Source organism: Camellia sinensis, unplaced genomic scaffold (assembly GCF_055761805.1).
Source record: "Camellia sinensis isolate YWXY unplaced genomic scaffold, ASM5576180v1 Unanchor2, whole genome shotgun sequence".
In the NCBI taxonomy this organism is placed as follows: Eukaryota; Viridiplantae; Streptophyta; class Magnoliopsida; order Ericales; family Theaceae; genus Camellia; species Camellia sinensis.
The window spans coordinates 21,917,593-21,943,228 of NW_028129079.1; the positions used below are offsets into that span (position 1 = coordinate 21,917,593).

General features: G+C 35.8%; 1 protein-coding gene across 1 annotated transcript; it reads left to right on the forward strand.

Moving 5' to 3' along the window:
* Positions 1 to 17,028: 17,028 nt before the first annotated feature.
* Positions 17,029 to 23,350, forward strand: LOC114264822 (lysine histidine transporter-like 8). The gene is made up of 5 exons (XM_082912054.1): positions 17,029 to 17,464; positions 18,534 to 18,667; positions 21,758 to 22,197; positions 22,352 to 22,483; positions 22,751 to 23,350. The coding sequence occupies exons 1-5, from the start codon at positions 17,124 to 17,126 to the stop codon at positions 23,237 to 23,239; spliced, it is 1,536 nt and encodes a 511-aa protein (XP_082768180.1). The 5' UTR covers positions 17,029 to 17,123; the 3' UTR covers positions 23,240 to 23,350.
* The last annotated feature ends 2,286 nt before the right edge of the window (positions 23,351 to 25,636 follow it).

A 25,636-nucleotide genomic window follows, 5' to 3' on the forward strand; every position in this document is an offset into this window, starting at 1 on the left:
TGGTGGTCAAAAGCAAGGATGAGAATGACCATCTTAAGGACCTAGGCGAGATGTTCCAGATCCAGAAAAAGCACAAGTTGCGCCTCAATGCGTCCAAGTGTGCATTCGGAGTAGGATCTGGCAAATTCCTGGGCTTTCTCGTGACCAACCGAGGTATAGAGGCAGACCCCTCTCAAATCAAGGCAATCCAACATCTGGAGAGACCAAACTCAGTAAAAAAAGTGCAGCATCTCACCGGCATGGCAGCTGCACTCAACCGGTTCATAAGCAGGTCGTCAGACAGACTACGACCATTTTTTCATGCCTTAAAAACCAAGTTTGAGTGGGATGAAGAATGCGACCAAGCTCTGGAAAGCTTGAAGGAGTATATGTCTTCCCCACCACTAGGAAGCTCTGGGATGAAGAACTCTTCTTGTATCTGGCAGTCTCTCAGCACGCAGTTAGCGCAGTGTTGGTTCTTGCACAAGGAATTCAACACTTGCCCATCTATTATGTTAGCAAGACATTGCTGGGAGCCGAAACAAGGTATTTTCCACTGGAAAAACTGGCATTAGCCTTAATGATGGCCTCCAGGAAATTGGCACACTACTTTCACGCCCACACCATAGTCGTCCTCACAGCTTTCCCACTAAAAGCTTTGTTTGAGAGGGCGAAGTTTTCTGGGCGAATTTTGAAGTGGGCAGTAGAGTTGGGACAATTCGACATCAAGTTCCAACCCAGGACCGCAATAAAAGCACAATCTTTGGCAGACTTCGTCGCAGAGTTTACTCCTGGAAGTCATCATATCTGCCCAGTCGACCTAACTGACACAACCGAACTAGGGACGGAAGTTGACGCCGGAATAGCGCAACCCCTAGTAGAAAGTACTCAGTCAAACTCCAAGGCAGACCAGACTAAGGACAACAAGGAAGAAACAAACCAAGGCTCACCAACAGTACAATCAGATGGCGAGGGGCAAACAGCAAGCATGGACCTTGAAGAAAACACCATTCTTGACCCCACGACATCATCTGACCCCTCCACGTGCTGGAAGTTATTCGTTGGAGAGATGTGGAAGCTCTTTGTGGATGGAGCATCCAACCGGCATGGTGCAGGGCTTGGCATAGTCCTCATCTCCCCAGACGGCCTGGTTGTTGAGCAAGCAATCAACCTTGGCTTCCCAGCATCAAACAACGAAGCGGAGTATGAAGCGTTTCTCGCAGGACTCAAATCAGCATACTACATGAAGGCCACCGAACTAATGGTTTACAGCGACTCACAGCTGGTGGTAAATCAAATTTCTGGCGACTATGAAGCAAAGGATGATAGGATGGCCAAGTATCAAGAGTTGGTCAGAACATAAATCAAGAAATTTGAAGTAGTAAGAATAGAGCAAATCGGCAGGGAGAAAAACGGCAGAGCAGACGAACTAGCAGGCTTCGCCTCAATGGCAGATTCCTCCATACCTCATCCACTACTAATCGACTACCTACCTAGACCAAGCATAGAAGACCTCGAAGCAGAAGAGGTATGTTGCACAGAACTAGGCCCCTCTTGAATGGATCCCATCATCCTGTTCTTAAAAGAAGGCATCCTACCAGAAGAGAAAAAAGAAGCCAACAGAATAAGAGTGAAATCGTAGTGATTTTGGCTCTCTCCATCCTTAGCATTATACAAGAAGTCATTCTTAGGACCCTACCTAAAGTGCGTACATCCTAGCAAAGTAGAAGCTTTCTTGTATGAGATACATGAAGGGGTGTGTGGAAGCCATCAAGGCGGAAGATCGCTAGCTTACAGGGCCATTTCACAAGATTACTGGTGGCCATACATGCAAGCAAACTCAGAGAAATATGTAAAGAAGTGTGAGAAATGCCAAAAATTCGCACACCAAATTCATCAACCAGCAAGAGAACTCCTACCATTGACCAGCCCATGGCCTTTCGCAATGTGAGGCTTGGACATAGTAGGACCGCTTCCAACAGCACCCGGCAACAGGAAGTTCTTTATCGCAGCAACAGACTACTTCACAAAGTGGGTGGAAGCAGAAGCATTGGCATCAATCAAAGAAAAAGATGCGAAGAAGTTCGTTTGGCAGAATATCATCACTCGGTTTGGCATACCAAAAGCCCTAATCTCAGACAACGGCACTCAGTTCGACGGCAGAATCTTCAGAAGCTTTTGTGAAGAATACAAGATAGAGTTCTACAATTCTACACCGGCATATCCTCAAGCAAATGGCCAAGCAGAAGCATCAAATAAAGTCGTCTTGGATGGACTTAAGAAAAGACTAGAAAAGGCAAAAAGCAAGTGGGCGGACGAACTTCCTCATGTTTTATGGGCTTACCGCACCACACCTCCACGATCAACAGGAGAAACACCATTCTCCTTAGCATATGGAATAGAAGCAGTAATCCCACTGGAAGTTGGCCTCCCCACAATTCGAAGCGAAAATTTTGATCCAGACTTAAATGAAGAAGCCATAGCATTGGAACTCGACCTTGCGGAAGAAAGAAGAGAAAGGGCACTGGTTCACATTGCTTCATACCAACAAGAATTAATTAGAAAATACAACAAAAAGGTGCATCCAAGACAATTCAAGATCGGCGATTGGGTGCTGCACAAAGTAATGGGAAACACCTTGGTACTAGGAGATGGCAAGTTAGGGCCAAACTGGGAAGGTCCTTACAAAGTGGTTGGATTAGCAGGCAAAGGGGCATACCACCTAGAAGACAAGGACGGCAAAGCAATCCCTAGGCCATGGAACACGGCCAATCTCAAGTTGTTTTATTTTTAGCTTCTTTTTTTTCTTCTTCTTTCAAACATGTAATTTCTTCTTTTTTCTCAATACGACAACCAATTCTTTTTCAGCATGAGTTGATCTTTGTAAAAGTCAGTTTTAGTAAAGATAGGAATATTGCAAACCTTTTGTTCTAAGTTAGCTGGAAAAAAACTAACTTAGAGGTTGGCTGGAATAAACCAACACCCTTCCTAAGCCCAGGATAAGGATCCAGGCCGCAGGACGTTTGGTCGGAATAACCAAACAATGTTCTAAGTTAGCCGGAAAAAACTAACTTAAGGGTTGGCTGGAATAAACCAACACCCTTCCTAAGCCCAGGATAAGGATCCAGGCTGCAGGACGTTTGGTCGGAATAACCAAACAATATTCTAAGTTAGCTAGAAAAAACTAACTTAGAGGTTGGCTGGAATAAACACACACCCTTCCTAAGCCTAGGATAAGGATCCAGGCTACAGGACGTTTGGTCGGAATAACCAAACAATGTTCTAAGTTAGCCGGAAAAAACTAACTTAGGGGTTGGCTGGAATAAACCAACTCTTAGTACTCTTCAGCCGAAGTATGGGGATGGCTGAAGAATAGTTGGCTGGAATAAACCAACTCCTAGTACTCTTCAGCCGAAGTATGGGGATGGCTGAAGAATGGTTGGCAGGAATAAACCAACTCTTAGTACTCTTCAGCCGAAGTATGGGGATGGCTGAAGAATGGTTGGCTGGAATAAACCAACTCTTAGTACTCTTCAGCCGAAGTATGGGGATGGCTGAAGAATGGATCACTGGATTAAACCAACTCTTTGTACTCCTCAGCCGAAGTATGAGCATGGCTGAAGAGTGGTTGGCTGGAATAAACCAACTCTTGGTACTCTTCAGCCGAAGTATGGGTATGGCTGAAGAATGGTTGGCTACAAACAAACTCATTGTACTCCTCAGCCGAAGTAATTATGTCAGCTAAGGAGTGGTCAGCTGGAATAAACCAGCTATTATTCTTCAGCCAAAGTAAGGGTATGGCTGAAGGGTGGTTGGCTTGAGTACTCCTCAGCCGAAGTACTTATGTCGGCTAAGGAGTGGTTGGCTGATAAGCATAGTTAGTTTAACCATTTAAAACCGGAACGGCAGTTGGAACAATAGAAGACATTACAAGTGCAGGCACACATCAAAACCGGAATAAGAGTTCAAACAAAATTTTCATTCATTAAAAAGCAAGTACAAAGGGGCATAGCACGGTTACAAAGACAAAAGGTAACAAAAAAGAGAAAAAATCAAGAAAAAAGATCTTCAATTTCGGCGTCAAAGGCAGCATCGGCATTAACATGAAGACCGGTTTCAGGCGGAAGGTCGTTTTCTGTCGCAAGAGTGGTTTCGATCGGAACCACGGTTTCACCTGGTTGTTCAATAGTTTGATCTTCCATCATGGGCGCCGACCGAACTGCCTGATCTACATGCACAACCGGAGTATCCTCAGGGGCAGAGTCGTCATCAGAGTCTGAGCACTCAAGAAACTGCTGTTGCATGGCATTTGCATATTCCATGAGGGAGTTCGGTATAAAGTAGGCTGGAGGGTTGAAAACCTCGGTCTGTGGATCATGACCGAGCTTCTCAACGGCTCCCCTCCAGCCGCACTTAAAGAATAGCTCCTTGGCAACTTCGCACTGCTTGACACAGGCGTCCTCTGCCTTTTTGTAGCCTCGTTTTTCAGCTCCTTCTGCGCTCTCCTTCACTTGGGTTATTTCGACATCTTTCTTCTTTTCAAGCTTTACCAGCTCACGCAGGTACTTGTCCTTCAGAGCAATGGCAGCCTTCTGCTTTTCGGCTTCGGCCGAACTAACCAGTCCGGTCAGTCTGCCGATCTCACCTTGTAGCTCGGCCATTTGCTTTCTGGCCTCCTCTAGCTCGGTCGCTTTTGCTTCAGCCTCTGCCGCGGCTTGCCTTGTTATTTTCCTAAGCTCCAGCACTTTCCTATGAGTGATTTGGTTTTTCCAAATGGCCTGACAAAGCAAAGATTTCCCTTTAGCCGAAGTAAAAGTTGAAAAAGAAAAGTAGACAGAGAGGCGACCGAAGTCACTTACCAGAATCATGGATTTTGTCGTTGACCGGATGGCCTTCAGTTCGGTGTTCAGTTGTTTTTTGTGGTACTCCATGTCTTTGGGGAGGCACACACTCTTGGCCAGATTGAAGGCCAACTGATGGTCTTTTTCAGCAACAATCGAGTCCGAGTCTTGGATGTCTCGGTTGTTGAAAGTAAGTTTCGGTGCCCAGGAACCGGTCGTTTGGTCAGAGGGCTCCGGTTGGGGGCTCGGTGGTAAGCTCGGTGGAAGAACAGGTTCTTCTTCATCAACCAAAGTTTGTTCGGTTTCGGCAGTCCGAGCTCGCTTGGTTCGGCGGGAAGAGGACGGCTGTTGAGAGGGGAGGGCCACAACAGCAGGCTGCGATTGGCTGGGTGGCGTTACTTCGGGCCTGGTTGTCTCGGTTAAAAGGGCCCTGACTCTATTCTTTTTTGCCATCTCTTCTTCAGCTGTAAGTGGGACTAGTCTAATCTCGGGCAAGGATGGGTCCGGTTCTGGGGCGTCTTCAAGAAGGAAGTCAGTTACTCTGGCTTTCCGGCGACCGCTATATCGGTAGGTCGGCTCGAATTGCAGCAATTTGGCCCAGCTACGTTCTGGATATCGTAGTGTGGCTCGCAAAGTTGCAAGGTTTGGATAACTGTAAAAGGAATGAAGGTGGGCAGAATCTGCAAGAGAAGAACTGTTAACTCGGTTGATAGACTAACAAACCGAAATAAAAAATGTAAGAAAGAAGACCGAAGTTAAATTACCGGGCTCTCCTTTTTTCCAATTTATAGGTCGGCCAGGAATTTGGGCCTGAAAATCCTCAAAGTTTCCAGAGACCCAGAAAAAATCATCGTCGTTTAAGTCTTTATCCGGTGTATATTTAATTATCTTCTCTCGGCGGCGACGTATTCTAAGATAATAAACCCACCCATCTTCTTTTGAGCCGATGGAATATTGATGGAAGATTTCGGCTAGGCCAAGGTTTAGTCCGACTTGGCGGTTCAGTTCGGCTATTCCCATAATGATGCGGTAGGAGTTAGTAGATAGTTGGGTTGGGCATAGTCTGGTTTGCCTAAGGAACTCACAAATCAATGGCTGGACTGGAAACCGTAGTCCAGTTTCTATAATGGATAAAAGAGTGAAGGGGACGAAGCCTTCATTGTCCCAGGGAATGACGTCTTTTTCGGCCAAGACCAGATGGACGTCATCAGGTATTTGGTAGTCTTTCCTGAATTCGGCTAGGCCGCCCGGAGTATTTACTAGGTATCTATACTTCCCCATCTATCGTATAATTTACGAATAAGTTATATCGGTGAAAAAAATTATGCTCAGTAGCTCGGTTGAGCGCACGCAGAAGTGCCTGGGCAACCTAAGTCTGCAAAGTAGAAAACACAAGAGTTAAGCACAGATCATTGGACCGTGCTACAAATTAAAAGCGAGGTAAAAGAGTCCTACTTCGGCTTTATGGACAGGTTCTATCTCGGTTCAGCAAAATGCTTGGTAGCTCGGTTTGAGTAAGGTTCTTATTAGCCAAATCTTGGCAGGCATCTCGGCATACTGGCTTTGGAAACAATTTTTGTTAGACCGGTTCATCGTCTAGGGGCAGCTTTCTGAGTTCGGTCTAAAAAACTAAGAAAGCTGGTTCAGCCCCAAAGGCCTAAATTGGTTGAACTAGGAGTTTTGTTATTTCGGTTGAGCCTCTAGGGGCAACTTTCTGAGTTTGGTTTAGAAACTAGGAAAGCTGGCTTAGCCCCAAAGGCTTAGCTCGGTTGAAGACCAAGGTTCCTTATTTAATAAAGTCAAACTTTGTTCGGTGGGATTATCTCAGCTAGAGTTATTCAAGAGTTGATAACCTACTGAAACTGCTGTTTCTTCTACAAGTTCTAGTTCGGTTATTTGCTAAAGTGATCTACCTATGTAGGACAAACACTATCCTAGTTCGGTTGCTACATGATTTTGGATCCAAGACTAGTTTTCTACATAATAGTTCATACACGCATGAGTTCTACTAAATTTTTCATGGAAGTACAGAAGCGAAGCAGAAATGGAAGAACATGTTTTGCAAAAATACAGTAAACAAAATGCATAGAACAAATACAAAAGCAAAAACATGGAAGGAAAGTAGATTTGCTTACCAAATTGAAGAAAAGGGGACTGGAGATGAAAACAGTGGCAGCAAAAGAAGAACACGAACCAGGATTAGAAGAGCAGAGACGCGAAGAAAGGAAAGGGTGAAATGTGTGGGTGAATGATTCACGGCTGGAGGAGTTGTTTTGTGAAAAGGGAGAGAGAAAGAGCGGGAAACTGTTCAAAATTTTTGTGGTACGAGGGCGGCGTGACAGCTGCCCACAGCTTATTAGAGCCTGCCACGTGTCATTGGAAAGTGAAGCGTTACAGTCAGTGATTGAAGAGACGTTTTGACCGGTGAAAAATGGCCTGGAGTGAAATAAGCTCGGCCAGAAGGCTAAACAGTTTTTAGCTCGGTTGGAAAGGCTAAAGGGGTTTTTTAGCTCGGCTGGAAAAGCTTAAAAACGTTGGCTCGGCTGGTCACTAGGTAATCCCAATCATGCTGTGCAGATGGAATTAAGGGGCAATTGAGAGGGTAATTTTTGGTGAAAATTGGGCCGAGCTATGAGATGGACTTTATGGCCCAAAGTGCGAAGGACTGGGTAAAAATGGCCGAAAAGTTACTCCGGCCCAAAAGAGATAAAAGTTACTTCGGCCAATAGAGATGAAGTTACTCCGGCCAAAAGAGATGAAGTTACTTTGGCTCGGGAATTGTAAAGCTACTTCGGTCTGGACCACTTGGAGTTAGTCCGGTCTCCGAGTTAGTCCGGTTATGACGTATGCTGGATAGCTCGGTCCTAGCACACCATGGTTCATACAAGGGAGAATCGAGATAAGGTATAACGAGAGACAGAACCGAACCAATGATAGTTCGGCTTATTCTGCGGCTGTGCATAGCCGTGGGTATTTCGGTCAAATAGTAGTTCGGCCGTGGTAAAAACCATCCCACTTGGTTTAAGTAGTGGGGGGGGTGTAACAGGATAAGCATTATCCTTTAGGAGTATGAATCCTAGGAGGACTCTGCATGGAGAAATAAAAGTCCTACTAGGATTGGGCCACTCGAAACTTATAAAAGCTCACTAGCATCACCTTGGAGGAGGTAACATAACACAACAAACAATTTTGCTTCCTGAATACATTGAGCTTTGTCTATTTGTCAAGTTTTCTGACTTAGGCATCGGAGAGGTTTCCGGCACACACCCGCCGGCTAGCTCACGTTTGTGTTTTCAGGTGACAAAGCGACGTCGTACGGAGGAGCGTGGACTTAGTCAACAGGATTATACGAGGAGAATTATTTCTTCCCCGTACAAGTGGCATTTATGAAATTCTTAAAAATATCAATTATGGCATAACAAGCGCCATTAAAAATCTACATAGTGGCATTTTTTAGAATGTAAGTTTTCTTTAATGGCATTTGATAGTGTCACAAATAATGTCTACCATGACATTAAAATGTTACTGAAAGCTTTTAGCCCTGATGGTGTAATGGTACTTATAAATGTCAGTGAAGTGCCACTAAGTCTGTTTTTAATGGCACTTGATAGTGTCACAAATAGCATATACCGTGACATCAAAATGTCATTGAAAGTTTTTAGCCACGATGGTGTAGTGACACTTGCAGAGGTGCCACTAGTATCTATTGTGGTACGGGTATAAATGACACTTGTTCAAAATGTCACAAGACTAGCTAAAAACTGTTATTAGAAGAATAGTTTTGTAACACTTTCAAATATCACTAAACTAAAAAAAAAAATGTTATAGTGGCTGTTAAAGGCTCTCAATCATAAATATTAAAAATACATTTTGCCTCCAAAGACTCATAATAAATCTCTTTGTTTAGGACTCATAAAAAAATAAAAATAAAAAAAAAATAAAAAAAAGAGAGGAAAAAACTTCTTGTTTAAAAGCCCAATTGTAATAGTTAACAAAATTATTTGTTGCCTAAATAATCAAAAATATAATAATAATAATAATCTTGTGAATTGTATGGACTGTTTGGGGATAATCCAATAGACACTTCTATGTGGTTTGATTAGATTGGTATTCTTTAGATTTCGGAGAGCGTTGAAATTTTCTTAAATACATACTTAAAAGATATTTGAATGGAGCACATAGTCGTGGAGGACGGTGATTAAAATTTTGAAGGTAGATTCTTTTGTGGTAAAAAAAAAAAATATTCAACATTTAAGTTTGATGTGTATCAAGAAAGGTGTCGACTGAAATAAAATAATTATTTTATTAAAATATTTATTCTTATGTTTTGCTGAACCCCAAAAAAAAAAAAATAATAATAATATATTAAAATAAATCATCATTTATCATTATAAGAAAGTAATTATTTTATTTTATTACATTTTTATTCGAGTAAACCAAATGCAAGTATAAAGAGAAGGTCAAAAATTTTCTCTGCAGCAAAAGTAATGGACAAGGAATTTCTCTACTTGTGAGAGGATGAAAAAATTAAAAATAAAAAGGAAATCAAAATTCTCTTCTTTTTTTTTTAAGAAAACAAAAAAATAGAGTAGTTAGGTTACGCCAGCCTCCAGTCTCGGATTAAGACCTCTCTTAATGCTGTGTTTGGTTGAGGGATTTGGGAAGGGATTTGGAAAGAGAAATGGAAAAGGTAGGTGAAATGTGAATAAAATATGTATATATTTCACATAGTTTCATACATTTTTTCTTTTTTCCTTTCCAAATCCCTCCCCAAATTCCCCAACCAAACACACCATAAGTGAAAAAATATAACGACGCCATCCAAAAAGTTGCGAAATATCGAACGCTTATAAAAATCATTTTTAATTCGACACTCACCACTAAACCAACCCTTTGCTGGCAAGGGAATCAGAATTCACACACACACACACGAGAAAATGGAAATCAGCAAGAAGCTTCTTTCCACTCCTAAGCAGACAGCCTTTATGAAAGAAAATAATTTAAAGAAAACCAACATGTGTGGTCTCCACACTCTAGAAACACTTTGACAAGACGACTTCTTTTCTTTTCTTTTCTTTTCTTTGCTTTTTTTTTTTTTTTTAGGTGGGAGACAATGAAAAATTTAGCATTGAAATTGATATTAAAATTTATAAATCAAACTTGGGTTCTAATTTATATTTGTTTGGTTAGATTATTCAAGAGTAATATTATGTTTTAGGAATTTATGTTTTTAGATATTTTGATTAGTTATTTGATTTTCTAAATTCAGAGGGTTGTTGTAGTATGTATGTGGTTTGAGTATCATGGACATGTAACTACAAGAGGCTTAATGACAGATTCAATTAAATAGGAATATAAAAAATAAAAATAAATTTTTTTGCCTCTCCGTCATTGTGCATGTGCTTCTTCTCCTCCTTTCTAAGTATAAAAAATTTACTTCTCAAATTTGGTGGAGTCTAAACTAAGTTGATTAATTTATTTTATTCCAATTTATGTTGCTTAGTCTATTCAAAGAGCTTTTTTTTTTTATTTATTTATGTTTTCTCCAATTTTTTGATTAATTATTTGATTTCCTGGACTTAGTGTTGTAATGTGTATGTTTTGAGTTCTATTAAATAATTACAAGAAAGCTGAAAGAGAAGACATAGAGATACAATCAAATATGAATATAATTTTGTCTTCTCAGATTATATTTGTATAAAATATTATTATTGATATTATTATTTTGTGTGTGTGTGGTAAATAAGGAGAATGCATTGATATTATTACGTTATATACGTGTATATGAAAATAATAACTGGTGTCACATTGCACTTGGGTGCACCAACAAATGATATTGGAGCACTTCCAATATGCTGAAAACAATTTCAGGCACTCTAAAAGCAAACTAAAAGTAAAGATATATGGAAAAAAAAAAAAAAAAAAAAATGATGCGACTGTTCAACTTTTCATTTTAAAATAAAATAATCAAAATAAATTTTATTTAAAAAAAGATGATATTATCATATTATTCTTATGATAATTATTATATAATTTTTTTATAAAATAAATTAAATGTACAAATAATTTTTACAATATGACACAGATTTAAGATAAAAAAAGAATTCACATGTGAAATCTACTATGAGCGGGACTCATTTTTATCTCATATTTGTTTCTTATTTTATGGGAAAAAGATTGTGTGTGTTCTATATGAATAGAGTTTTCTCAATTTAAGACTTGTTTGGATATTAATTTTTTAATATTTTATGAAAAGAATATACAAAAAATAATAAATAATAATTTAACAATTTATAATGATGTTTTAACTAAAAAAATTTTAGTTTAAAGTTTCCGATATTAAAATTTTATAAGATAAAAGGCATATAACATTTTCATAATAATTGAGGGCTCTCAATATTTTCATAGAAAAATTTCTCTTTGCAGACTTTAAAAGTCTAAACCCTAAAATCTTAAAATTTAATTTCTTTATAACGAGTTAAAATTGTTCTAATAATATTATTAAGAGATTTTAATTAATAAGAATATATACATTAAAGTTGTCATACTACCTAAAGTTGACCAAAGATATTTTATTAATTTTCTCTTGACTAAAATATTTGATTCCAAACATCTTTGAAGGAAGGGACATTATTGTCCCAATGGAGGTATATATATGGGCTAGGATTCTCTATAATCCGATCACGGATGATAGGGTATTGTTAGACTAGTAGAGGTTTATTATAGGTCTCGTTTTGATAATTTGAACTATTTAATGTGTAGAAACTCGTCGAATACTATATACCTGTAAAAAATCACGTTAATTGGATAGTGATAGCTATTTCATTGAATCAGATTTCCATCAACCGTTCATTTTTTCATCATCGATTTTTTTAATACAAAACTGATTTGATCACATACCTATCGATATTCGATTGACGTGATTTTTTACAAGTATATAGTACTCAACGAGTTCTACACATTCAACGATTTAAATTATTAAAACGGAATCCGTAATGGACTCTCACAAATCTAATAATATCCTCCAGCATAGAGGGAAGCCAACCTCTATTCATATTCATCACATGGAAGCCAACCTCTAAATAATGTTATACGAATTAATTAATATATTAATTGATGATATAATATAATTTAATTTTTTTTTAATATTTATAATTTATATAATAAATAAAATTAATAATAACATCATAACTAATATTAATTTATTAATTAATACATATAAGACCATCATTCTAAAAAGGTTGCAAAGTTTTTAGGAACCCAAGGAAAGTCCATGGATGGAGGAGGAAACACGGAACACATGGGATTCCACTTCCACACCCACGACCGGTTCACCTACCATAGCATAGGATAGCGTAGCATCATGGGGACAACGTCATAGTGCTTGAGTCATAGTGTTACGCATAGTCATCCCATTTGAATGCCGTGAATGACACAAAACAAAGCATCCGCCATATCATACCACATCCATCCACATTTTTTTTTTTTAAAACTTTTTTTCTTCTCTTTTTTTAAAAATAATTATTCAATAATCTTAAAATATAGACACATAAAATTCTATAATATTATGATTAATTAAAAATATAAATAAATAAAATATTATGTTAAGTAATTAAAAAATATAAAAAAAACATATTAAATAATAATTAATTAAAAAATACAAATACATGATACTCCGAAAATATTTTATAATTTTCCTTTTCAAACCTTCAAAACACCCACGTCACACCCTCTATATGTTTCCACATACATACAACCAACCTCGTATATACGTAATTTTGTATCTCATCATTTATATTTATCTATTTTTTTGGATTAGGATTGTCTACGGTTGCCAATTGGAGGGCCACTCTTATATTGGCCATGTTTAGCGTAAATTTTTATAAATTAAAAGTTGTTATTTAGAAAATAAAAATTAAAGTCACCTCTTTTTTAACATTTAGATAATTAATTTTTTTAATTTATTTAAATTATTTATACTTAATAAATTGTAAGTACAAATTGTACTAAATAATCTAATACAAACTCTCAAATTAAAATAAAATAAAACAACTCATTTAAACTATAGTAAACACCCTCATAATAAGACACTTAAAGTAAATTATTTATATAAAAATTTAAATTGATTGGACAATTATATATGCCTGATCAGATTACTTGTGAACTATTCATATGATTTTAGTTGTTCAATAATAATAAATAAATAAAAATTAAGAAAATTTGTTCAGAGGGTTCTATAATATTCACACAAGATTCCTGTAACAGATAACCTTAAAATTCAAATATTTATTTAATTATTTTTAAAATATTCAGAAAAGTTCAATAACTCATGAATATATTTGGATACATTATGATGTGATATTTTACATGATATTAATTATGAAAAATGTTTTAGAGTTCTAATTCTTGAGCTCTAAAAGAGTTTTAAACAAGTGGATCTCACTTATGATGTGATGTGTGTGTCTTTATTTATTTATTTAGAAAAATGCTTGGGAGCACTAATTAGTGCTCCCACTAATTAGGTGGCAGTGGGTCCCGCCATTAATGATGTGATGTTTTGGTCTTGGAGTTGTATTTTTTTTATTATTTTTTTATTTTTTTAATGTATTAATGCTATTAGTGGTGATATTTTTAGTAGGATAAATCATTGTTGATTTATTTATTATTTATTTTTTTTGGATGCTACATCATTAGAGCTCTAATTAGAGCTTCCTAATTAGAGCTCTCTATCATTGTTGTTTTGGGCTTTTTATTTAAAAAAATTTCAATTCAAGCGTGGTTTGACTTTAATATTAGCATTTTAGTTATAATAATTCATGCATCTTTCTTTTTTCTTTTTTGTTTTAATGAAAGATATATTGGTGTTTAGATGATAATTATCATGTGCTATGCTAAATTTTTTTTAGAAGATATCTTGGTCAAGATATTTTTACGGGCTAAATTTAAATAGATAGATAGATATAGATTTTAAAATTAAATTAAATTTTTGAAAAGAGCATGAGTTAAAGAGATTTTTTTAAATATTATCTTATTCATTAGTGACTCAATAATGGCACCTTTTTTCTTTTTTTTTTTTTTTTGACATTTTGAAATATAAATGTTTTACTTAGCTGCCGTATATATGAAATGTTTTAAACGAAATGTCAAAAATATACTATCATATTGATCAAATCACCAATGTTTTAAAGAAAGTAAGATTAAATGTTAAATATATTACTATATTAATTAAATAACTAATAATTTAATAACATGTGTTTTTTAATATTTTTTAAATTCAAAAAATTGATAAAATTGTATTGACACTTTTGAAACTCAAACACTCAATGATATTTCTGTTTATATAATAATATAAATTTATTAGTTTAATTTTCTTACCTATAAATTCACACATTCTAATCTGTTAACTATAAAAATTACTCAAATAATAAAATGTATTTTTATAATTGAGTGCATTGTGGTTTAATTATTACTATTTTGGATAAATTATAAATACACCCCTTCCTTTTAAGATTTTCTTAAAATATAAATTGCTCATATAATTTGAAAATTACAAATACCTTTTCTATCAGAATTTTTTATTTAACAACATTAATTGAAAAATAAAATTTCTAACTGCTCTCCTATAAAATAATTAAATTATTTGAATTATTAATAAAAATAAATTTCTGACATTATTAAAAATTGTTAAGATAATTTATTAATAAAAAGAAATTATTTATTATAAAAAATACAAAATTTAAAAGGTATGATGTAATTTTCACAACTAGAATAAATAATTTATATTTTAATCAAATGTCCATAATGTATTTATGATTGGGGTTTTTTTTTTAGAGTCCCTAATATTAAGATTTTATAGCATAAAAGGCATTCACTATTTTTATAATGCCTAAGATCCCTCAATATTGATTCAGGGAAATTTCAATCCAGAGAAATTTTTTCTAGAGAAATACTATCCAGAGAAATTCTGGACTTCCCAAATAATTTCTCTGAGTTGAAACCAAAGAAAATTGAACAACACAAAGAATATTAAACAGGGTAAAGAAAATTACCTAAAGAAAATTGAAATTTCTTTGAGTTCAAACCAGAAAAATTCAGAGAAAATTAAACAGGATAGAGAGAATTACCCAGAGAAATTTGATCAGAACAAAATACTAACAAGTTCCACATCTAGAGAAAATTGAACAATCACATAGTGAAAATTAAACAGGGCATAGAAAATTACCCAGAAAAAATTGATCAGAACAAAATACTAACAAGTTCTATATCTAGAGAAAATTGAACAGCCATCATTTTCATTTTGATCAATTTTCTCTGGACTGTAAGACATTTTCTCTGGACTATATGTTGAGCAATTAGGATGTGATTCTTCAATTTCAGTGCTTAATTTGCCTCGATTTTCTTACGTTTTCTCACCAGTCTAGCAAACAAATCATTTTCTTCAAACAGACAAACATCAACAAACATCATAATTACAACTTTCCATGAATCACACGAAGATAACAAATGTATACATATATGTATATGTGTACATATGACAGTAAAATTGGCAACTAAAAACCTTAATTTGACATCAAAAAGCCTCAACAAATTAAAAAAAACATTTGTTCACAAAATAATGTTGTGGATCTCTAGACTAAAATCAAAAATCGTTAAACCTTTCACAAATCAGAGAACTTCAGCTTCCAAAGATCAAATCTTTTAAACAAACCAGAGAAATTTTAACACAAATTTCTCTGTGTTTGTTCACAATTTTAAACTAGAGAAAATTATTTAACCAAACTAGAGAAATTTTTCCTAATTTGCATCTTTAGAATTAGTAGTACCTGCACTAAACCAGAGATCAAGCCACCAGAATAGAGCACCAGAAATCCCTCTATCTATCTATCTATCTATCTATCTATCTATCTATCTATCTGTTTCTCTCTCTATCTCTCTCTCTCTGTCTCCCCCTCCTCATTTTTAGAAACATATGAGATATGAGATCAAGATTTGAGCGGTGGTAGAAACCAAGATCTGAGATATTATTTCCGATCATGGAGTTCTGAAACCGATCATCACCATTTCTATCTCTTTGAAGCATCATTGGATTCAGCAGCAGAAGCAACTTCCTCAGGTTCGACGTCCATAGGCTCAAGATCAGCCCCGCCGCTATCTCAACTACTGCTCTTCCTAAGCTCTTTGGCGAAATTCGTAACTCTTAAAACCCTAAGTTTGTTGAGATTGAAGGAGAATAAGAAGAGCGATGTGTCTCTCGTGAGTAAACTCGAGCTGTTCATCTTCAATATTTTTAAACCAAAAATCGATCCCTGCTACCTTCTTCGCCACCACTCTCACAGGTCCAACGCCGCTGCAGATTTGAATGATAATGATGATAGTGATTAGATTGAAGAATGTGATAATTCGGATCGAAGTGGATCGGATTTTGTGATAAATCGATGCCAAGATGATTATGCGATTAAGGAAAATGATGAAAGCCAGATGCTTTGTAGTGTGAGAGATCATGAGGAAGTTGTGGATTGCTATGTTTCTATATCAAACTTTGGATTGAGAGAGAGAGAGGGGTTGTTTGGTGCGAGAAGAAAGAGGAAAGAGAATGAGAGAGTTTGTGTTATATATGAGTGTGGGTAAGGGACTTTAGACTACAAAAAAAATTATTATGAATTTCTCCTATTACTAAAAATTAGAGAGAAATCTTAGGCTCTGTTTGCGAAAAAAAAAAGTCAGGCTTTTTTGGCTAAAATAGCCACAAAAAACAAAATAGGTTATTTTAGTCACAAAAAATAAAACATCAAATTCAACCCATAATCATTACAATCCTCTCACAAAAAAAGCCAAAAAAGCTAAAAAGTCAAAAAACCTTTCCCAAACCAGGCTAAAATAGCCCAAGTTAAAATAGCCAAAAAACCAACCCACTTCCTAAACGGAGGTTTAAACTAGTTTTTCTTTTATAATTTATTTATTTTTTTATCGGTAATAATTAAGAGTTTTAATAATAAAACTCTAATAAGATGACTAGTGACGTGACAACCTAAAAAAAAAAAAAACAAAACAGAAAGCAAAACATTAAATCACACGGTGAACCCCCAGGTTGAAGCTCTTTTAAAGCTCACAATTTAGAGCTGTGAAGCATTTTTTTTTTTATTTTATATGATTCAATTTAATAACTGATTCCGTGACTGGAAACTCATTACTATATATATACAATCATAACAACTCTTACGCAAGAGTGTGCGTCTGTGTGCTTGCGTGAGAGAGAGAGAGAGAGAGAAGAAGAAGAAGAAGAAAGTAGGTGGAGGGGCAGCTATGGGAGAAGTGGGTGAAGTATGTGTAATAGAAGCTGCAAATCAGCACCAAATTGCAAAACCCACAAAAGAAAAAAGGCAAATGATACAACTAATTCCTGCTACTGCTACTGCAACTGTCATGGCAAGTCCCGACGACAGAGACATAGAGGCCACCACCATGTTAGCCAATTTGGGAGGTTCAATAAGCCATGAAACAGAGCACAACAACCCACTTGAAGCCTGGTTACCCATCACAGAGTCAAGAGATGGAAATGCATTTACCTCTGCATTTCATGTACTCTATTCTGGAATTGGAGTTCAAGCCCTTCTGCTTCCACTTGCATTTACTTCTCTCGGATGGTATGTTCCCCCATATACATATGATCTATCATATTCATACACAGATTTCACATCTTGATTTATATTCTTGAATTTTATTTTTATTAAAAAAAATAAAAAACTAGATTGACAAAAAAAATAAAATGAAGAACACTAATTGATTTTTTTTTTTTTTTTTTGTGCTGAAAATGAATTTTTAAATTTTGATAATATTTTTTTATTAAATTAGTTTTATTTTTTAAGAAAAAACAATTACGAAAACTAAACCAAACTTGGTGTTGCTTTGCAAGAAGGCTAGGTAGAATGGTCTGATACGGAGATAGACTTCACTTTGAAGTGACGGAGCAGAGGCTGCATCACTTAATTTTGTTTTTTCTTTTTATTATCTTAAATGAATTTAACAGAGTTCAATAGCATATGGTTGCGAGATTGATAGTGTTACACATATATCTGCTCTATTATACGAAGGTCTCATTTGGTATGTGTTTGTTTTAATATAAAAGTAAAAATATTATTAAAAAAATTAAAAAATTTATAACTTAAATCAAAAAATTAAAAATTCTTTTTTTTTTCTTTATTTTTTCTATATTTTTTCTTAAAAAATTAAAAATTCATTTTAAATATATTATTTTTTTTATCTCATATTTTAATTAATTGAGGCCAAATTGCTTAATTCAAAATAGTTTAAAAACTGCTTAATTATTTAATTCAAATTGCTTAATTATTTTATTTTTTATATTTAAAAATGTCCATATTATTAACGACTCTGACAAATAATTGCTAAGAATTTCAAATTCAATTATTTTTCTCAAAAAGTTATAAAATTACAATATATATATATATATATATATCTATATTGATTTAATTTACTTTTTAGTTGACTTTTTTGTATTGGAATTTTTTAGTCTAATTTGATTTAATTTTTTTAATTTTTTAATTTTTAAAAGAAAAAAAATATAATAATTATGATTTAGATGTAATATTTTATTTTATTAATTTATATAATTAATTTTAATTTTTTATATTTTTTTAAGTCAAAAATCAAATACGAAACGAAGATTTAATGGGATCGCCATTTTAATGGATGCAGGTTATGGGGTATGGTGTGCTTGTCAATGGCATTTGGTTGGCAGCTGTACACCATATGGGTCCTTGTCCATCTTCATGAGTCTGTCCCTGGAACTCGCTACAGCAGATACCTCCACCTAGCCATTGCAGCCTTTGGTTAGACCCAGTATCCCTACCATAATAGCATGACATTTATAGATGAATCCGGATCCTCGGCCGCCCTACCCGGCAGTCCTCCAAAACGACGTCGTTTTGGGGGGTTTTTTTTTTTTTTTTTCTTTTTCTTTTCTTCTTCTTCGTTCTTGTTTTCTCTCTCTTCTCACAGAAACCAGAGGGGGGAGGGAGAGGGAGAAGAGGCCCTCCAAAACGACGTCGTTTTGGGGGGGTTTTTTTTTTTTTTTTCTTTTTCTTTTCTTCTTCTTCGTTCTTGTTTTCTCTCTCTTCTCACAGAAACCAGAGGGGGGAGGGAGAGGGAGGAAGGAGGAGGGAGGAGGCTGCGCCATCGCAGCTCATCGCCATGCCGCCGGCCGTCGCAGCTGTCTAGCTGGTCGCAGCAGCTGTGCACCGCCGTCGCCTCCGCCTCCGGCCCCGCCTCCGCCTCCTCCTCCTCCTCCCCCACTGGTTATGGCCCCCTCCAGTCCGGCCGACCCTTCCCTTCCTCCTCTTCCACCTCCTCTTCCACCTCCTCCTCCCTCCTCCTTCCTCCATTTCTTCCTCTGCGTTTTTTTTTTTTTTTTGAAAATTTACCCCCAAAACGACGTCGTTTTGGGGGCTGCCGGGTAGGGCAGCCGAGAATCCGGACTCTTTATACATAGCAATAATGATAGAGACCACTAATTTTGGAGTTCTAAAAAGATCACTAATGACATGGCACTCAATAATAAAAAAAAAAATACAACATTAAGGCCAAAACATTAAATCATTCTTAATGGAGCCCACTGCCACATCATTAGTGATAGCACTAATTAGTGCTCTCACTCATTTTCCTTATACATAGGGTTTTTGGAAAGAGAAAAAATAAAAAATAAAAGAAATTAACTTTTAATTTTTTTTTTGAGATTATATCACTTCTCATTTAATTTTTATCTAAAAAAAAAATAATAAATTAAAAAAATTAAAAAATAAACTTTTTACAAACTTTCTAAAACACCACATATGTTGATAATGCGCCGAACCCCCCAGTAAACCCCACCTCCACCGATCCCAGTGCCACGTGGCACTGCAGGATTGGAAGAAAAGAAAAAAAAAAAATAGAAAACTGGCCAATAAAGACCCGCCACGTCACTGGGGATCGACCCTCAGTGAGGGTCTGTAGCAGCGTTGCAACAAACAACAGTCCCGCTGCATACCCCCAGTGGGGGTCATACCCCCAGTGGGGGTCGCGTCTCCAGTGACATGACGTGCCCCCCATTGGCTGAAAACTAAAAAAAAAAAAAAAAAAAAAATTTCTTTTTAAATCATTTCCGAAGTGACACCTCATTGGGGGTCGACCCTCAGAGAGGCTAGGAAGCATTTTTGCAAGAAACAAATGAAAACGATTCTCTCAGTGCGACTGTTTGACAAGTCTACTTATGTTTGCGAGTTACAAACAAATCAAACAGTCAAGTTTCTCAGTCCGACTGTTTGACAAGTCTACTTATGTTTATGAGTGACAAACAAATCAAACAACCAAGTTTGACTTGGGTTGTTAAAAATTCATTCCAACTCGATTTATTAAAAATTAAGTTAATAGTTTAGATATATTTTAAAATTTGTGAAGGTTTTTAAATTAAATTTAAACAGTCAGTGATAGTTCAATAAATTTAAAATTATATAAAATATCAAATTATTCAAACTTGACTCAATAAAAATTCATTTGAGATCAACTTAAAAATTTAACGAATCAAAATAAATTTTAAAACTCGTTAAAATTGATTTATGTTATGTGTCTTTTCTTTGAGATATTATTTGATGGTTTAAGAGCAATAATCCACGTCACTTCACATTTGTTAAGTTATTTCATGACAAGAAATAGAAAAAAATGGATTTCAATATAGTAGTGGTAAAAAAGATGACATTTTTATAATCAGTAATGCTAGGTATCATGAAAAATTTTTCATGAAAATAATCATGAAAGTTTTGTAACTTTTAAATTACACTTAGAATAAAACACCACACACTAATCAAGGTAATTCAAGGATCATAAATTTTTCATGATCATTTTCATGAAAAAACTTTCATAATCCCTAACTTTTCTCTTTTGTAATAGTGCAACTCTCTATGTAGATGGTGCATATTTATTCATGCGCTTTGATACAACTCTTTTTGTATGTTAGCATTGTACAAAAAAATATCTTATTAATAATGCAATTATTTTGTTACTCTTCTCATATATTTGCAATTTCTCAACAAAAAAAAAAAAAAAAAAAAAAAAATTTACTGGGTCTCACGATCAATAATATTAAGTTGGGTACCATGTAGTCTTGCTGCAAAACCGCCACATAATTTTTCCTTTTCTTGATTGTTTGATATGTTTTTGTTAGCTTTTATTGCCGAATAACCATTTTATTAAAATAAAATTCATCACTCGGAATTGGTCAGATTGTCGGACTAAGCATCTCACGTTAGTTAGTTGGTTATTTTTTTATTTTTTGCTTTTTTTTTTTACAAAGCAAAAATGCATTTTATACAAATTTATTACAAACTATTCTGGCCATGTGTAATATTTATGTGTAATGTTTCTGTACTTTTTTTTCAAAAAAAAAAAAAAAATCATCTACCTGCCAACAACTACCACTTTCTAAATAATGATTTTATTTATTCTTTTAAGTTAAAGTTAGAAAATAAATAATGAACTTGTACATAAATTTCAATTTTGTCCTAATTTGTTTGTTCAAATTAATTCTCATTGACCCGATCTAAAACAAATTAATTCTCATTGACTTAATTTATATTTACATGACAATTGTAAATTGTAATAAATTAACCCCAGTTATAATACTATAGATGTATTTTTTTATTTATTAAAAACATCAATCGATTAAGGTATAGTATAAAATAGCACAATGCAACCTATATTAAACTATTAAGCACGTGTCTTTTATTGTACAGTGTTGTTTTAATATTAGAAATACTATGAACTTAGAACATTTAGACAGCGTGTGGTTGTGATTTGTTGTTTTATTCATCTTGACAAGCTGTTACATATCAATGCATAAACTTTATCTTTGTCCAAGCATTTTATTCATATATTCTCAATGATTTCAGGTGCAAAATTAGGGAAATTGCTAGCCATATTTCCAGTTATGTATCTATCAGGGGGCACCTGTGTCATGTTAATAATCACAGGGGCCAAGACTATGGAGCTGTTCTACAATACCATATGTGGGGATGGCCTGACATGCATTGCAAGGACACCAAGTGGCGCAGAATGGTTCTTAGTTTTCACATTCCTAGCCATTTTTGTAGCCCAGTTCTTTCCTAACTTGAATTCCATTGCTGGGGTCTCACTGATCGGAGCAATCACAGCTGTCGGATACTGTACTTTGCTATGGGCTTTGTCCATCTCCTTGGACAGGCCCGATGGTGCATCTCATGACCCGTCTAAGGCGGCATCATCAGAGACAGCTAGAACTCGCAGTGTCTTGACTGCACTTGGGATCATAGCTCTTGCTTTCAGAGGTCACAATCTTGTGCTTGAAATACAGGTAAATGATTCATTTGAGTCCAAATTTCGTGCAACCTATGAAATATGTGCTTTTTCTGTGACTGAGTTTTGTATCCCTAACATTACTGCATGCAAAAATGTTACTGTTTTCATGTCACGGTGCTAAACAAGTAATAAAATGTTTATTGATGTAGGGGACAATGCCTTCAAGTTCAAAACATCCATCGCGCGAGCCAATGTGGAGAGGGGTGACAATGTCATATATACTAATCTCAATGTGTTTATTTCCCCTTGCAATTGGTGGATATTGGGCTTATGGTAATTCGGTAAGAAACACTTGTTTTTTTTAATCCTCGTACTTGTTTTTGCTGTGTTTAAATATTAAATTTGTGAAGAAATTAGTGGAGGAAAAAAGATACTTGAAAAAATATATATATATAATCAAAAGGGTGTTCACACTGACTCGTTTTCTCCACCAATCTTTCCACAAATCTAAAATTCAAACAAAACTTGTGTGTTTTGGGTTGGGTGTTTTTGCAAAGCAAATGTGTGAAATTGTGTTAAATGATAACAGTGTGATTTAACAATGTCAGATACCTGCTGATGGAGGAATGTTGATCACATTCTCGAAGTTCCACGGGCAAAGCACATCGAAGTTTGTGGTCGGCTTAATTTACCTACTGGTACTGATAAATTGCTTGTGTTCATTCCAAATCTACGCCATGCCGGTTTTCGACAACTTGGAATTCCAGTACACAATCAAGCAGGAGAGGCGATGCCCCAGGTTGCTCCGGTTCGGGATCCGAGTCTTCTTTGGAGGATTGACATACTTCATAGCAATGGCTTTCCCTTTCTTACCTAGCCTGGCAGCACTTATTGGAGGAATCACATTGCCTCTGACTTATGCTTATCCCTGTTTCATGTGGATCACGATCAAGAAGCCGAGGCCAAATAGTGCAATGTGGTGGTCTAATTTGTGCCTAGGTTGCTTAGGAATTGTGTTAAGTGTTTTGTTGATAACAGCAGCAGTGTCGAATATAGTGACCAAAGGAATAGATGCCAATTTCTTTAGGCCTCACTAAAAGATGTGCATATTTGACAATGACAACAATTGTTTTGAAACAAGATAAATCATGAAGAATAAAATTGTATACAAAATCAATGAATAATAATGTGATAAGTCTTTGATATAATGATTTTAAAGCAAAACGTTCATCATGATGACTTACATTTTCAAGAATTTCATTATCATGCCATCCTGGTCGAAATGTTGTAATTTTCTTTTTCTAGAACATTAAATTTCATACAACAAAAGATTAGATTGCTTAATGATGTGTTTGGTTGAGAGATTTAGGAAGGGATTTGGAAAAAAAATGGGAAAAAAGGGGTGTGAAATTAGGTGAAACGTAAGTATATTTTATTCATATTCCACCTAAATTTTCTCTTTCCTTTCCTATATTTATTTCCAAATTCTCCAACTAAACACAGCGTAAAAAATACTTTGTATATACTTGATTCATCACTTGAAGCAGAGTAATCTATAAACAACAATACCAGAATGACTTATTTTAATTTGAGAATCTGTGATAAACTGCTTAGTATAATTTCTACTTATAATTTATTATGCAAAAATAGCTTAAATAAATTAAAAAAAAAAACTGATTATTTGAAAATTGAGAAATGGGTGTTTTTAACTTTAACTTTTGCATTTTAATTATCAGTTTTTAACTTAAAAAAACTTCACCAAACAGGCCTATGTATTTTTACTATATTTTTATATTGTTTAATGGGACTCTAACCTATCAGTTAATGTGGGGCCCACAAAAAAATGCCTCTCTCACCATCTCCCCCCTCTCTCTCTCCTAGCGGCTGCCACCATGCACCATCATACACCGCCACCTCGCTCCATAGCCACTAGCGATTAGAAACCAATTGATGGATGGTCATAAAAAACATTACAAAACTAAGATTGAAGATGGCTCAATTTCATTGACAAAACTATGATAGGATCAGGTAAAGATAAATTTCAATCACCATGTGTGTGGGTAATTTTCTTACCACACTGCCCGCCTAATAATCAGTTGGAGAGCACCGGCAGAATAGATGGCTCCAGTAACCTGTAACAGAAAGAAAGGGCTCCGGCGGTGGCTCTTCCACCCGGAGGCACTCCGACGATCAAGTCAGTATATCTCTCAAAGATAATCAAATGCTAAACTCACAAGCTTGAGTATAAAACTGCATACCTTAGACCCATGGGGGTGCCTCTCTTTTATGGTTAACTCAATCCAAATCCTACTAGAAGCATGACTTCTATAGACTTCAATTCAGTGCTTTCTTAGGATTTCTCAAGAGATAAAGATAAACTCCCTAAGAGCTTTATCCTTATCTCTGCTAAGTCCCCTCTTTGTCCTAGGACTCTTGTCCCTTATCCGCTTGTCTCGGATTCCGATATCTTCGGAGATAACCTCGGCAACTCCAAGATCACCTCGGCGTAATTTCCACGACACGTGTCACCTCGGCCAAACACGTCGGCGTCGCCATGCCACGTGTTGGTACCCAAGAAATATATCCCCACAACTGCCCCCTAGGTTCTATTACCTCAGCATTCTGAGGAGATGGAACCTATATCGATATTTCTTTCTGTATAGTGGTTCAAAAACTGTTTGGCCGAGATAATTCATTTTCAAGCCGATGTGTTCTCTTCAGAGAACAAGAATCCAAATGAACTCTACCACGCGCATGAGCTGTCATGCACATCTAACCGTTCCTTTCACGTGCTTTGTCTTCATTGGCCCGTGTCTGTGATGCCCCTGAAAACTATCTTTCACTCGTCTGCGCCATCTGACGCGTGAGTTGCTCCAGGAGTAATAAATGCCCTGCTTTTGCCGCCGTTTCAAGTTTTTGATAAAACTTTTCTTTCCCTTTTCCTTTCTTCACTTTTTGCATTTTGATTTCTTGCTTTCTCTCTCTCTAAAAGCTCTAGCATTCTTCGAATCTGCCATTACTCCAAGTCCCAAATTCTGTGACCATCCTTACTTTTCCATTCCCGCGAAGCTTTCGCTACTGTTACAACTGTCGTCTGGTCTCAGCGAATATCGCTCCGGCTTCATTTTATTCGGTAAGCAACTGGCCCCCTTACCTTCTTTTCTAATTCTTGATTGTTTCTGAAGTTTCTTGCTATTACTGTTCTGTTTAAGCGTTATTTGTGAATCATTCACCTGAATGCGTCTTATTTCATGATTTTTTCACATGCCATGAACACTTGCACTGTTTCACTACTGTTCTTGGCCCTTAGCCCTTTGTATTCTTCGTGTTCCTGATAGCCCATCCCTGTTCTTGTTTCTGAAATTTCGCTTTTGTTCTCTGTTTTTTGTGTCTTTACCAGATCTGTGCCCTCGATCTTCGTCTTTATATTTTTAGGTTTGGGATTTGCCTGTAGAACCTTCAATCTTTAGGGAAAACTAAAACAAACCTTACCA